Raw genomic sequence first — 16,894 nt, 5'->3', positions numbered from 1 at the left:
TCTCCTCTCATGTCTCTCTCTCTCTCTTCCTCTCTCTCTCTCTTTCTCTCTCTTCCTCTCTCTCTCTCTTTCTCTCCTCTCATGTCTCTCTCTCTCTCTCTCTCTCTTCCTCTCTCTCTCTCTTTCTCTCTCTTCCTCTCTCTCTCTCTCTCTCTCTCTCTCTCTCTCTCTCTCTCTCTCTCTCTCTCTCTCTCTCTCTCTCTCTCTCTCTCTCTCTCTCTCTATCTATCTATCTATGCCAAAGGGCCTCATTACTACATATGCAGATGAGTGTGTGAAAAAGAATGAGAGAGAGAGAGAAAGAGAAAGAGAGGGAGATGATGTAAAGAAGCTGCTGTGTTATATCCCTAGGGGAGTTGGTTATCTTCCACATTTAAATCAATACATTAGCTGATCATCCTGTCTGTAGGACTGTTTATGTGTGTATGCTATATATTTCTTTGTCCTGCATCCTTTCCTTTTACATCCTTCCGAATGAGGTTATCGGGAAAAAGGGCAGAGAAGGATAAAGAGAAAGGGATATTTTGTTTTCTGCAGAGGAGAGGAGAGCTCCCTCCATAGGTAACACAGGAGCACAACACTCTTCCCCCTCTCTCTCTCCATCCTCCTCTCTTTATTCTCTCTTTACAGAACGATAGTCTAAGCTGATATATGATTACACGAATGGAAACTTAATCATAGTGAATGAATAATACCCTAGGAGTTATTAATACTGTAGGTGTGTTCATCAGAGAATGACAATTAGACCGTTATACAAAACTAGTATACAACAGAAAAGGCCATTATATATTTGATAGCGGAACAAGACATTTAGTGAAAATGAAAAGCACAATCAACCCCTCTGCTAATGAAGGGATCCCCTTGGGTGTGAGTCATGGGTGGGCGGGGCAGAGCGGGAGGAAGAGAGGCAGATAGAGGGAGAGAAAGAGAGAGAGGGGTTTGCAAAGGATTCAAGACTCAGAAAGAGAAGGAAGAGAGGGATGGAGAGAAGGAAGACAGTGCACGGAAGGAGGGAGAGAAGGAGAGCGAGATAAAAAGAAGAGAGAGAGGGACGGATAGAGAGAGAGATGGAGAAGTAAACACATCACAGCTTCTATAGGTTTCCCTGTGGGGGCGTGGAGGGATAACCATCTCTCTCTTTTACATACTGATGTGCTGAGTCACAGCGCACGCACGCACGCACGCAGCACACACACGCACGCAGCACACACACACACACACACACACACACACACACACACACACACACACACACACACACACACACACACACACACACACACACACACACACACACACACACACACACACACACACACACACACACACACACACACACTCGGTTGATGAAGCCGGGACAGTCCTCCTGCAGTGCCACCCCTCTGTTGCCTAGGTAACGTCTGGTGAATAACTATGAGGAACCTCTGGGCAGTAGACAATGGGAATATTGGAATGTTCTATATGGGAGGAGTCAGGGGTAATGGTCAGGCTACAGACAAAAGTGTCAATATTAGCCCACAACAAGTGATCTGTGGGTGATTACGGGATGCCAAACTGACCTTAGATTAGTATTCCAGCTGAATACACAGAGAAACATAGGATGCAAAGGGAAAGAACACTACCATGGACCCAACAATAACCAGACACAACCAGACAAAAATAAAAATGGCATCATTTTTTATTCAACATTTATTTTGTGGAGTGGATGCTTCATTTTCACCAACCTCACATCTCTTGTAACCTTGCAATGACACAGAATATCTAACTAACAAGATGTTGAAAACGCCAAACAGATTAACAGAGACACTTCTGATGACTGAATATGCACCAAGTAACCCCAAAAAGCTTTTCTTTCTACACCAGTGTAAAAGCAGTGAAGAGGTTGAAAAAGGTTTTGAACAGCATAAACACAGGACATGTTAAATAATAGAGACTTGAATGCTACTCTAACTCCACAGGCATTCAGGTTACTTTGCAGCATCCCTCCTCCCAACTCCTTGTGTTAACTAGCTTGCTCTCACACACAAACACACACATACGCATGCACACGCACACTCAGACAAGGCTATGTCTGTACCTGTACCACAATGCTATGTCTGTACCTGTACCACGAGGCTATGTCTGTACCTGTGACACAAGGCTATGTCTGTATCTGTACCACAAGGCTATGTCTGTACCTGTACTACAAGGCTATGTCTGTATCTGTACCACAAGGCTATGTCTGTATCTGTACCACAAGGCTATGCCTGTATCTGTACTACAAGGCTATGTCTGTACCTGTGCCACAAGGCTATGTCTGTACCTGTACCACAAGGCTATGTCTGTATCTGTACCACAACGCTATGTCTGTACCTGTACTACAAGGCTATGTCTGTACCTGTACCACGAGGCTATGTCTGTATCTGTACCACAACGCTATGTCTGTATCTGTACCACAATGCTATGTATGTATCTGTACCACAAGGCTATGTCTGTATCTGTACCACAAGGCTATGTCTGTACCTGTACCACAAGGTTATGTCTGTATCTGTACCACAAGGCTATGGTTGTACCTGTACTACAAGGCTATGTCTGTACCTGTACCAATAGGCTATGTCTGTATCTGTACCACAACGCTATGTCTGTATCTGTACCACAATGCTATGTCTGTATCTGTACCACAAGGCTATGCCTGTATCTGTACTACAAGGCTATGTCTGTATCTGTGCCACAAGGCTATGTCTGTACCTGTACCACAAGGCTATGTCTGTATCTGTACCACAACGCTATGTCTGTATCTGTACCACAAGGCTATGTCTGTACCTGTACTACAAGGCTATGTCTGTACCTGTACCAATAGGCTATGTCTGTATCTGTACCACAACGCTATGTCTGTATCTGTACCACAATGCTATGTATGTATCTGTACCACAAGGCTATGTCTGTATCTGTACCACAAGGCTATGTCTGTACCTGTACCACAAGGTTATGTCTGTATCTGTACCACAAGGCTATGTCTGTACCTGTACTACAAGGCTATGTCTGTACCTGTACCAATAGGCTATGTCTGTATCTGTACCACGAGGCTATGTCTGTACCTGTACCACAAGGCTATGTCTGTACCTGTGACACAAGGCTATGTCTGTATCTGTACCACAAGGCTATGTCTGTACCTGTACTACAAGGCTATGTCTGTATCTGTACCACAAGGCTATGTCTGTATCTGTACCACAAGGCTATGCCTGTATCTGTACTACAAGGCTATGTCTGTACCTGTGCCACAAGGCTATGTCTGTACCTGTACCACAAGGCTATGTCTGTATCTGTACCACAACGCTATGTCTGTACCTGTACTACAAGGCTATGTCTGTACCTGTACCACGAGGCTATGTCTGTATCTGTACCACAACGCTATGTCTGTACCTGTACTACAAGGCTATGTCTGTATCTGTACTACAAGGCTATGCCTGTATCTGTACCACAAGGCTATGTCTGTACCTGTACTACAAGGCTATGTCTGCACCTGTGCCACAAGGCTATGTCTGTACCTGTACCAAAAGGCTATGTCTGTATCTGTACCACACGGCTACGTCTGTACCTGTACCACAAGGCTATGTATGTACCTGTACCACAAGGTTATGTCTGTACCTGTACCACAAGGCTATGTCTGTACCTGTACCACAAGGCTATGTCTGTACCTGTGACACCACCAAGTGGTCACATATCTCTAGTGCCCCCCAACCTCAGTATTTTCTAGGTAAAGCCCCGCCTTATCTCAGCTCACTGGTCACCATAACAACACCCACCCGTAGCACGCACTCCAGCAGGTATATCTCACTGGTCATCCCCAAAGCCAACACCCACTTTGGCCGCCTTTCCTTCCAGTTCTCTGCTGCCAATGACTGGAACGAATTGCAAAAATCGCTGAAGTTGGAGACTTATATCTCCCTCACCAACTTTAAGCATCAGCTATCTGAGCAGCTTACAGATCATTGCACCTATACACAGCCCATCTGTAAATATCCCACCCAACAACCTACCTCACCCCCATATTGTTTTTATTTACTTTTTTGCTCTTTTGCACACCAGTATTTCTACTTGCACATCATCATCTGCACATCTATCACTTCTGTGTTATTGTAATTACTTTGCTACTATGGCCTATTTATTGACTTACCTCCTTACTCCATTTGCACACACTGTATATAGATTTTTATCTTGTGTTATTGACTGTATGTTTGTTTATCCCATGTGTAACTCTGTGTTGGTTTTTTGTTGCACTGCTTTGCTTTATCTTGGCCAGGTCGCAGTTGTAAATGACAACTTGTTCTCAACTGGCCTACCTGGTTAAATAAAGGTTAAATATATAAATATTACAACCTGACCCCCTCAGCACACAGGGAGACAAACACCTGCCTGGAGGTGACAGCATTCCCATATGCCCCCCTAGGCACAACTATGACAACATAACCAACAAAAACGGGTTACAACTCCTGCAGCTCTGTCGCACGTTGGGTATGTACATAGTCAATGGTAGGCTTCGAGGAGACTCCTATGGTAGGTACACCTATAGCTCATCTCTTGGCAGTAGTACTGTAGACTACTTTATCACTGACCTCAATCCAGAGTCTCTCAGAGCATTTACAGTCAGCCCACTGACACCCTTATCAGACCACAGCAAAATCACAGAGTAATATTAAGAAATGCTATAGATAGAAGGAATGTAGTGTGGAAACGTAATAGTGAAGGTGTAAATTTGGCTGTAGAAAATGTTAACAGTATATTTGATCTCTCAGCTTCCCTATCTATTCTAAACATTTCAAACAGAAAACCGAAGAAAATGAACAACAATGACAAATGGTTTGATGAAGAATGCAAAAACCTAAGAAAGACATTGAGAAACCTGTCCAACCAAAAACATAGAGACCCAGAAAACCCAGAGTCCACGCCTTCACTATGGTGAATCACTAAAACAATACAGAAATACACTACGGAAAAAGAAGGAAAGGCTTGTCAGAAATCAGCTCAATGTAATTGAAGAATCCATAGAATCGAACCACTTCTGGGAAAATTGGAAAACACTAAACAAACAACAACACAAATAATTATCTATCCAAAATGGAGATGTATGGGTAAACCACTTCTAAAATAATTTTGGCTCTATAACAAAGATCCAACAGCAAAAACATATACATGATCAAATACAAATCTTTGAATAAACTATTACAGACTATCAGAGCCCACTGGATTGATTCTCCAATTACCTGGAATGAACTACAGGACAAAATAAAAACCCTCCAACCCAAAAAGGCCTGTGGTGTTGATGGTATCCTCAATGAAATTATCAAATATACAGACAACAAATTCCAACTGGCTATACTAAAACTCTTTAACATCATCCTTAGCCCTGGCATCTTCCCCAATATTTGGAACCAAGGACTGATCACCCCAATCCACAAAAGTGGAGAAAAATTTGACCCCAATAACTATGCGTCAACAGAAACCTTGGGAAAATCCTCTGCATTATCATTAACAGCAGACTCATACATTTCCTCAGTGAAAACACTGTACTGAGCAAATGTCAAATTGGCTTTTTACCAAATTATCTTACGACAGACCACATATTCACCCTGCACACCCTAATTGACAAACAAACCAAAACATAGGCAAAGTCTTCTCATGCTTTGTTGATTTAAAAAAAGGCTTCGACTCAATTTGGTATGAGGGTCTGCTATACAAATTGATGAAAAGCGGTGTTGGGGGATAAACATACAACATTATAAAATCCATGTATACAAACAACAAGTGTGTGGTTAAAATAGGCAAAAACACACACATTTCTTCCCACAGGGCCGTGGGGTGAGACAGGGATGCAGCTTAAGCCCCACCCATATATATCAACGAATTGGTGAGGGCACTAGAAAAGTCTATAGCACCCGGCCTCACCCTACTAGAATGATGATCTGGTGCTTCTGTCCGCAACCAAGGAGGGCCTACAGCAGCACCTAGATATTTTGCACAGATTCTGCCAGACCTGGGCCCTGACAATAAATCTCAGTAAGACCAAAATAATGGTGTTCCAAAAAAGGTCCAGTCGCCAGGACCACAAATACAAATTCCATTTAGACACCATTGCCCTAGAGCACACAAAAAAAACATACATACCTCGGCCTAAACATCAGTGCCACAGGTAACTTCCACAAAGCTGTGAACGATAAATTCTACAACCACATATGTAAAAGGAAGTGATTCCCAAACCTTCCATAACAAAGCTATCACCTACAGAGAGATGAACCTAGAGAAGAGTCCCCTAAGCAAGCTGGTCCTGGGGCTCTGTTCACAATCACAAACACACCCTACAGAGCCCCAGGGCAGCAGCACAATTAGACCCAACCAAATCATGAGAAAACAAAAATATAATTACTTGACACATTGGAAAGAATTAACAAAACAACAGAGCAAACTTGAATGCTATTTGGCCCTAAACAGAGAGTACACAGCGGCAGAATACCTGACCACTGTGACTGACCCAAAATTAAGGAAAGCTTTGACTATGTACAGACCCAGTGAGCATAGCCTTGCTATTGAGAAAGGCCGCCGTAGGCAGACCTGGCTCTAAAGAGAAGTCAGGCTATGTGCTCACTGCCCACACAATGAGGTGGAAACTGAGCTGCACTTCCTAACCTCCTGCCAAATGTATGACCATATTAGAGATACATATTTCCCACAGATCCACAAAGAATTTGAAAACAATTCCGATTTTGATAAACTCCCATATCTACTGGGTGAAATACCACAGTATGCCATCACAGCAGCAAGATTTGTGACCTGTTACAACAAGAAAAGGTCAACCAGTGAAGAACAGACACCACTGTAAATGCAAACCATATTTATGTTTATTTATTTTCTCTTTTGTACTTTAACCATGTGCATATCGTTACAACACTGTATATATACATAATATGACATTTGTAATGTATTTATTATTTTGGAACTTCTGTGACTGTAATGTTTACTGTTCATTTTTATTGTTTATTTCACTTTTGTTTATTATCTACTTCACTTGATTTGGCAATGTAAACATATGTTTCCCATGCCAATAAAGCCCCTTGAATTTAATTGAATTGAGAGAGAGCGAGAGAGAGTTACTGTAAAATGTCAACTATTTCTGATTTAACAGGCTGGAGCGAAGCCTCTTCCTCTCCCTCCTCTTCCCTTTATGCTCCCTCCTCTTCCTCTCCCTCCTCTTCCTCTTCCTCTCCGTCCTGTTCCTCTCAGCCAGGGAACTAGGCTGAGTATCGTTGCTATAAAAAGACTATCTGAAGCACTGAATGTCCAAACCAGTGCTACCCCTCCCTCCCTCCCGCCCACCCTGTCATTCACCATCCAGTCAGTAACCTCTCAGTAACATGGGGGGGCTGTCATTCACCATCCAGTCAGTAACCTCGCTGTAACATGGGGGGGCTGTCATTCACCTTCCAGTCAGTCACTGATTACATCTCTGGTCCATTCATGTTTCATTGATGACATCTGCCAACCAATCAAGTTACAGTGATGGCATCTGTGGTCCAATGACGATTCAGTGATGATGTAGTAAGGCTTTGCAAATAAATGGGCCTAAATAAAACCTAATCTCCTTTCTCCCTCTCTCTCCTCCACCTCTCAACCTCTCCTTCCATGTCTATTTCTCTCCTCCTCTCTCTCCTCCACCTCTCAACCTCTCCTTCCATGTCTATTTCTCTCCTCCTCTCTCTCCTCCACCTCTCAACCTCTCCTTCCATGTCTATTTCTCTCCTCCTCTCTCCTCCACCTCTCAATCTCTCCTTCCATGTCTATTTCCTCTCTTCCTCTCTCTCCTCCACCTCTCAACCTCTCCTTCCATGTCTATTTCTCTCCTCCTCTCTCTCCTCCACCTCTCAACCTCTCCTTCCATGTCTATTTCTCTCCTCCTCTCTCTCCTCCACCTCTCAACCTCTCCTTCCATGTCTATTTCTCTCCTCCTCTCTCCTCCACCTCTCAATCTCTCCTTCCATGTCTATTTCCTCTCTTCCTCTCTCTCCTCCACCTCTCAACCTCTCCTTCCATGTCTATGTCCTCTCCTCCTCTCTCTCCCCTTCACAACTCCCTTTCTCTCCTCCTGTCTGTCTGGAGGTGAGTTAGAGGTCCCGTTGAGGGTCGATGGGGGTTTGGCTCCTAAAGGCCTACACTCTGCTGCTTCAAGGAATCAAGTTCTCCTGAGTGATGGCTTTGGGGACCTGTGTGTATGTCTGTGTGTGTGTGTCTCTGTGCGTGTGTGGCTCAGATTCTCCCGAGTTCTGTATTTGGGGTCTAGAGAGGCCATTGGGGAGATGCGAAACACAGCAAAAGGTGTATGCATGTGTGAACCTGTGTGTGTGTGTTCACCTCAACCTTAGAATAGGTCAGGGATAGTATGACCTAATGTCACCTCTCATCACATCCCTACTCCTGTGTCCATATCGTTAGTGTCACGTCACTTCATACACAACCTGTTATGATCCATGTCAACTTTCCTTCCATCTACCAGGCTGAACTTAGTAATGACAGTAGCAATGATAGAACCCCATAAACAGGAGGAAGGATGATGGACTATGATGGGCTTGATTTGGTTCACCTGGTACTCAGCATGATCTAACTTGGACCACGCCATCCACCTTCTCTAGTTTCACCTCATACCTCTTTTCACAGAGAGCTTATAAACCCATTAACTCAATCCCATCTCGTTACTCTGCACTACAAAAGGTGCAGCTACATGGATATTTAGACCTAATGCTGCATCCCCTTAATCCAACAATCTGATGTTATGCCGACATTTAAGGATGAGAAGGACTAGAGATGGTATGAAAGAGACCTGGCGCTGTATGTACCAAGTGTCTCAGAGTCAGAGGGCTGATTTAGGATCAGTAATGCCTTGTAGATCACAATGAATAAGATTTCATATACAGAGGGGACCTGACCCTAGATTAGCACTCCTACTCTGAGATGCTTGAGACATATGAATCCTGAGGCACACACACACACACACACACACACACACACACACACACACACACACACACACACACACACACACACACACACACACACACACACACACACACACACACACACACACACTTCAAACAGAGTCCTCAGACAGAGACGTGAGTCTGACGCCTGCCTTATCAAACACCTTTACAAACTTCAGGGGTCAGGTCACACTGTGCGTGTTTATGTGTGTGTGTGTGTGTGTGCGAATTTGGAGGTTAAATCATGACCAGGGGGACAGAAAGAAAAGCAACTGCTTCCAATTTAGATAGAATCTGACATGATGACATCACAATAGGGACAGACCGAATCTGCATGGACAGAATTTACTGTAACATGATGACATCACAACAAGGCCAGTGGGAATTTGACATGATGACTTCACAATAGGGAGAGACCGATCTGCATGGACAGAATTTACTGTAACATGATGACATCACAACAAGGCCAGTGGGAATTTGACATGATGACTTCACAATAGGGACAGACCGAATCTGCATGGACAGAATTTACTGTAACATGATGACATCACAACAAGGCCAGTGGGAATTTGACATGATGACATCACAATAGGGACAGACCGATCTGCATGGACAGAATTTACTGTAACATGATGACATCACAACAAGGCCCGTGGGAATTTGACATGATGACTTCACAATAGGGAGAGACCGATCTGCATGGACAGAATTTACTGTAACATGATGACATCACAACAAGGCCCGTGGGAATTTGACATGATGACATCACAATAGGGACAGACCGATCTGCATGGACAGAATTTACTGTAACATGATGACATCACAACAAGGCCCGTGGGAATTTGACATGATGACTTCACAATAGGGACAGACAGATCTGCATGGACAGAATTTACTGTAACATGATGACATCACAACAAGGCCCGTGGGAATTTGACATGATGACTTCACAATAGGGCCAGACAAAATCTACAATGATAGCATTTGTTATAATGAAATCCCTGTAGGGCCACACTGAATATGGCATGAGGACATCACAATGGGCCAGACAGAATATTTTTTAACTTTATAAAAAAACAAATACCAAAGATGACTAGCTACAGGTTTACAGATTGAACAAGCAGACAATTCAGGCATCAACTGCTTGTTGGTTTGATTCTCAATTTCCCCCAGTGCAATAGTATTCTGAAACATCCAATAGGCTTCATCTGTGACCCAACAGGAACCCAGTGACTTACCAGAGTGTCCTGACCAGACAACCACGGTAACATCCCGTGACCCGCCTTTCCTCTCTTTCCTTTTCACTCTGTCTCTCTCCCTTTACCTCTCTCCCTTTCCCTCTCTCCCTTTACCTCTCTCCCTTTCCCTCTCTCCCTTTCCCTTTACCTCTCTCCCTTTCCCTCTCTCCCTTTCCCTCTCTCCCTTTCCCTTTCCCTCTCTCCCTCTCCCCCTCTCCCTCTCTCCCTCTCCCCCTCTCCCTCACTCCGTTTACCTCTCTCCCTTTCCCTCTCTCCCTTTCCCTTTCCCTCTCTCCCTTTCCCTCTCTCCCATTCCCTCTCTCCCTTTCCCTTTCCCTCTCTCCCTTTCCCTCTCTCCCTTTCCCTTTCCCTCTCTCCCTTTCCCTCTCTCCCTTTCCCTTTCCCTCTCTCCCTTTCCCTCTCTCCCTTTCCCTCTCTCCCTTTCTCCCTTTCCCTCTCTCCCTTTCCCTTTCCCTCTCTCCCTTTACCTCTCTCCCTCTCCCTCACTCCCTCACTCTGTTTCCCTCTCCCTCTCTCTTTTTCAAACTATCTAACCCATTCCTTACCTGGTGTGAGTTTCCCCAATGCAGTACGTATCCTCCTCTCTGTTATCCGCAGCAATGTCTCTAAATCCATGAGCGACACAAACACCCTCCATGGACCCCCGGTTATATCTCTCCACTCCCCCTTCCCTATATCACACCCAGGGCTAGGAATATCTCTGTTGTGTCACACAGTCATCAGGACCTCATAAGAAACACTGAGAGAGAGAGAGAGAGAGAGAGAGAGAGAGAGAGAGAGAGAGAGAGAGAGAGAGAGAGAGAGAGAGAGAGAGAGAGAGAAAGAGCAAGAGCAAGAGAAAGAGAGAGAGCGAGCGAGAGAGAGAGAGAGAGAGAGAGAGAGAATGGCCACCAGGAATGTTGTTGACTGGGGTCCTTATAAGTCTGTCTACTGGCTCCACTTCTGATGCTGTTGAAGTATGCTTAGCAGAGATATCTGCACTGGTATCTGTCCTCACTTCCACCCTCACTATGACAACATATAGACCTGAAGGGAAACCTCTAAACCTTTACCACACACTCACACTCACACACACACACACACGCATAAACTCACGTGGGGAAATGTGTGGGGTTATGGGTAATGTAGGCCAGGCTGCATAAACGTGGAAATAAAGGTGTTGCAGCGAGGAGTTATAGGTAAAGTAGTCCAGGGATCAACATTCTGTGGAAATGTAGGCCATTCAGTCGTGGGTTTGTTATTGTTACAGAAGGGGGGATGAGTGTGTGTTGCAGTGAGGAGCAAGCGAGGACATGGGGGAATCATAAGCAGTTTTCAGATACTGGATAATGTATTAGAGAACAAACTAAACATGAAAACAGAAGTAGAGAAAACATAGATGTACATCAGTGTAGAGTGACTGTTTAAAGCTATGTGTCTGCTGTCATGACGTTGGCCTGGGGGGTAGGTTTATGACAGTCATAAATACCTCTTCCCCCTTTTCCTCTCTCTACCCTACTGATGTTACATTTGCAAAAACCTTGGTTAAAATGAACATAGAGATTCTGGGAACATCAGAAGGTGGGGTGGAAATGAACTATATTCTGCTAATCCAAACAATTGAACATATGCGGTGGTAATGAATATGATGTCAGTTAGGTTGTCATCTGAGACATTCTCATCAATGATCAGATGACAAACTCTACAGTGGAAAGTCTACACATCAGAGTTATCGGATTCACATGGAATTGTTGTTCAATTTAAATGTTTGAATATGAAATTATTCGTGATGGGATGAAATGTGACTTTAGCTTCTAAAATGTGAGATTTGGGTTTTCATAGGATAGGGCTGCTTAATCAGTGGCCCGCCCCTGTGAAGGGACATGGGCTATAAAACTTTTCAAACACGCCCTCCTCTCCCTTCCTATACAAGCCCTTGACGACAATATAACTTCCTGTTCCGAGAGTGTAGGACGACGGTCCTATGTCAGAATGGTTCAGATAATAACTACAGAATGAAGCCAACATCAGCGTGAGCTTTGGTTGCGAATGGTATGAACTTTGAACTCTTATTCACTACAGAAGTGATACCTCCTAGACGTTGAGTTAGCAACAGCAGATGCAACGAGGGTTAGGAAGGAACAAACAGAGTATTCCGTCTATCACCCAACGACGTTACTACAACGTATCCAATTGACAACCAGAGACATTCTTCAAAGGACTCGGTTTGGCAACACGGTCTTCCATCTACCACCAACCTACAGCTAACCTTGTGGGGACACACAATTCAGTCCCATTCAAAATCCTATTTTCCCTAACCCCAAACTTTACCCTAACGCTAACTCATAACCCTAAAACTAACCCTTACGTATTTCTAACCTTAACTCTAAACCACCTAGAAATAGCATTTGACCTTGTGGGTACTAACAAAATGTCCTCAGTTGGTCAAATGTTTTATGTTTACTATTCTTGTGGGCACTTCTGGTCCCCACAAGAATAGTTAAACACACACACACACACAGACACACACACAGATTCACATGGCGGCACTGCACCACAACATCTAATTTACAACCTAACGATTGTATCTGTAGCTTTTATTTTAAGTAAGCATTTCACTGTAAGGTGATACCTGTTGTATTGCGCATGTGACAAATAAACTTTGATTTGATTTGAAATAGAGAAATGTATAGTTCTGAACCCTCTTGGACATAAGCAGCAGCGAGATAAGAGAAGACCCTCATTGATTTAACAATTATTTAAACAAATGTACATTATGCTCTGTCAGAATTATACAGTACACGTCATCAATTGGAATCTGTTACAAAGTTCAACAAAGTCATTTGTGATGCCATCAATTGGGATCTGTTAAAATGACCAAACAAGTCTTTTGCGATGTCATAATGAGACTAATTTAGAATGGTAAACAAAGTCCTTTGTGATGTCATAATGAGAAACCATAAGAATGGTCAACTAAACCCTGTAATGTCATTAGGTAAAAATAATCCATAAACTCCTCTTAGACATACAGAAAAGGAGAGGCAGCAGGGCAAACCGCAGCACGTTATGTATTGGGCACACGCCTTTAACACCAGCCAGTAGACAAAGAGGAAGTGTGGTGGGTGGTAAAAATATATATGCCTCAGGCCCGGGCCACAGAGTCACAGAAGAGAACGAGAGAGAGAGAGCGAAACAGAGAGACATGAAACGAGAGAGAAAGAGAGAAGAGAATAGAGAAGAGAGCTACCACTTACCACTCACTATTGATTTGATATTGCGCATACACAAACATAGACATACACTTCAATACGCACACAGATATGCACACACACACACTGACATGTCAACCTCAGAAGTATGAACTCACACAGGACTTGTACTAGTAGTGCAGTTCAGAGAAAAAAGAGAAATGGACAATTCAGCAAATCTCCCTTTTCTCGTATTTTTCCAGTCTGGGGCTGGGCAGCTCAATGTATCATTGTATATAATGGTGTTTCCAGTCTGGGGCTGGGCAGCTCAATGTATCATTGTATATAATGGTGTTTTCTGTCTGGGGCTGTCCAGCTCAATGTATCATTGTATATAATGGTGTTTCCAGTCTGGGGCTGGGCAGCTCAATGTATCATTGTATATAATGGTGTTTTCTGTCTGGGGCTGTCCAGCTCAATGTATCATTGTATATAATGGTGTTTTCTGTCTGGGGCTGGGCAGCTCAATGTATCATTGTATATAATGGTGTTTTCTGTCTGGGGCTGGGCAGCTCAATGTATAATTGTATATAATGGTGTTGTCTGTTCTGGGGCTGTCCAGCTCAATATATCATTGTATATAATGGTGTTTTCTGTCTGGGGCTGTCCAGCTCAATGTATCATTGTATATAAAGGTGTTTTCTCTTCTGGGGCTGTCCAGCTCAATGTATCATTGTATATAAAGGTGTTTTCTGTTCTGGGGCTGTCCAGCTTAATGTATAATTGTATATAATGGTGTTGTCTGTCTGGGGCTGTCCAGCTCAATATATCATTGTATATAATGGTGTTTTCTGTTCTGGGGCTGTCCAGCTCAATATATCATTGTATAAAATGGTGTTTTCTGTCTGGGGCTGTCCAGCTCAATATATCATTGTATATAAAGGTGTTTTCTGTTCTGGGGCTGTCCAGCTCAATGTATCATTGTATATAATGGTGTTTTCTGTCTGGGGCTGTCCAGCTCAATATATCATTGTATATAAAGGTGTTTTCTGTTCTGGGGCTGTCCAGCTCAATATATCATTGTATATAATGGTGTTTTCTGTCTGGGGCTGTCCAGCTCAATGTATCATTGTGTATAAAGGTGTTTTCTGTTCTGGGGCTGTCCAGCTCAATGTATCATTGTATATAAAGGTGTTTTCTGTTCTGGGGCTGTCCAGCTCAATGTATCATTGTATATAAAGGTGTTTTCTGTCTGGGGCTGTCCAGCTCAATGTATCATTGTATATAAAGGTGTTGTCTGTCTGGGGCTGTCCAGCTCAATGTATCATTGTATATAATGGTGTTTTCTGTTCTGGGGCTGTCCAGCTCAATATATCATTGTATATAATGGTGTTTTCTGTTCTGGGGCTGTCCAGCTCAATGTATCATTGTATATAAAGGTGTTTTCTGTTCTGGGGCTGTCCAGCTCAATGTATCATTGTATATAAAGGTGTTTTCTGTTCTGGGGCTGTCCAGCTTAATGTATCATTGTATATAATGGTGTTGTCTGTCTGGGGCTGTCCAGCTCAATATATCATTGTATATAATGGTGTTTTCTGTCTGGGGCTGTCCAGCTCAATATATCATTGTATATAAAGGTGTTTTCTGTCTGGGGCTGTCCAGCTCAATATATCATTGTATATAATGGTGTTTTCTGTCTGGGGCTGTCCAGCTCAATGTATCATTGTATATAATGGTGTTTTCTGTCTGGGGCTGTCCAGCTCAATGTATCATTGTATATAAAGGTGTTTTCTGTTCTGGGGCTGTCCAGCTCAATGTATCATTGTATATAATTGTGTCAACAGGCAGACACTAAAATCACAATGCACTGGTGTGTCAGAACATCAGCTGTTACCTCTGTCCTGTTGTCAGGTCAAATCATCAGTTGTTACCTCTGTCCTGTTGTCAGGTCACATCAGCTGTTACCTCTGTCCTGTTGTCAGGTCACATCAGCTGTTACCTCTGTCCTGTTGTCAGGTCACATCAGCTGTTACCTCTCTCCTGTTGTCAGGTCACCAGCACATCAGCTGTTACCTCTGTCCTGTTGTCAGGTCACCAGCACATCAGCTGTTACCTCTCTCCTGTTGTCAGGTCACATCAGCTGTTACCTCTGTCCTGTTGTCAGGCCACATCAGCTGTTACCTCTGTCCTGTCGTCAGGTCACATCAGCTGTTACCTCTGTCCTGTTGTCAGGTCAACAGCACATCAGCTGTTACCTCTGTCCTGTTGTCAGGTCACCAGCACATCAGCTGTTATCTCTGTCCTGTTGTCAGGTCACCAGCACATCAGCTGTTATCTCTGTTCTGTTGTCAGGAAACCAGCACATCAGCTGTTACCTCTGTCCTGTTGTCAGGTCATATCACCTGTTACCTCTGTCCTGTTGTCAGGTCACATCAGCTGTTACCTCTGTCCTGTTGTCAGGTCACATCAGCTGTTACCTCTGTCCTGTTGTCAGGTCACATCAGTTGTTACCTCTGTCCTGTTGTCAGGTCACCAGCACATCAGTTGTTACCTCTGTCCTGTTGTCAGGTCACATCAGCTGTTACCTCTGTTCTGTTGTCAGGTCACATCAGTTGTTACCTCTGTCCTGTTGTCAGGTCACATCAATTGTTACCTCTGTCCTGTTGTCAGGTCACATCAATTGTTACCTCTGTCCTGTTGTCAGGTCACATCAATTGTTACCTCTGTTCTGTTGTCAGGTCACCAGCACATCAGCTGTTATCTCTGTCCTGTTGTCAGGTCACCAGAACATCAGCTGTTATCTCTGTTCTGTTGTCAGGAAACCAGCACATCAGCTGTTACCTCTGTCCTGTTGTCAGGTCACATCAGCTGTTACCTCTGTCCTGTTGTCAGGTCACATCAGCTGTTACCTCTGTCCTGTTGTCAGGTCACATCAGCTGTTACCTCTGTCCTGTTGTCAGGTCACCAGAACATCAGCTGTTACCTCTCTCCTGTTGTCAGGTCACATCAGCTGTTACCTCTGTCCTGTTGTCAGGTCACATCAGCTGTTACCTCTGTCCTGTTGTCAGGTCACCAGCACCTCAGTTGTTACCTCTGTTCTGTTGTCAGGTCACATCAGTTGTTACCTCTGTCCTGTTGTCAGGTCACATCAGTTGTTACCTCTGTCCTGTTGTCAGGTCGCATCAGTTGTTACCTCTGTCCTGTTGTCAGGTCACGTCAGTTGTTACCTCTGTCCTGTTGTCAGGTCACATCAGCTGTTACCTCTGTCCTGTTGTCAGGTCACATCAGCTGTTACCTCTGTCCTGTTGTTACCTCTGTACCTCTGTCCTGTTGTCAGGTCACCAGCACATCAGTTGTTACCTCTGTCCTGTTGTCAGGTCACCAGCACATCAGTTGTTACCTCTGTCCTGTTGTCAGGTCACATCAGCTGTTACCTCTGTCCTGTTGTCAGGTCACATCAGTT

At 43.9% G+C, this 16,894-nt stretch overlaps 1 protein-coding gene across 2 annotated transcripts in view; it reads right to left on the bottom strand.

Annotated features, from left to right (window-relative positions):
• LOC139373036 (fibroblast growth factor 14-like) overlaps positions 1-16,894 on the bottom strand; it is a 49,558-nt gene that overhangs the window by 25,117 nt on the left and 7,547 nt on the right. The window contains exon 1 of one of the 2 annotated variants that reach the window (XM_071113046.1): positions 10,810-10,963. The exons of the other annotated variant lie outside the window; for it this stretch is intronic. Within the exon in view, the coding sequence (XP_070969147.1) occupies positions 10,810-10,879 (70 nt within the window). The 5' untranslated portion in view covers positions 10,880-10,963. Of the gene's footprint in view, positions 1-10,809; positions 10,964-16,894 lie in introns of those variants that run through there. 2 annotated transcript variants of the gene reach the window in all.

This window comes from Oncorhynchus clarkii, chromosome 18, assembly GCF_045791955.1.
Source record: "Oncorhynchus clarkii lewisi isolate Uvic-CL-2024 chromosome 18, UVic_Ocla_1.0, whole genome shotgun sequence".
NCBI classification, from domain to species: domain Eukaryota; kingdom Metazoa; phylum Chordata; class Actinopteri; order Salmoniformes; family Salmonidae; genus Oncorhynchus; species Oncorhynchus clarkii.
This window is presented reverse-complemented; position numbering and strand designations above follow the sequence as displayed.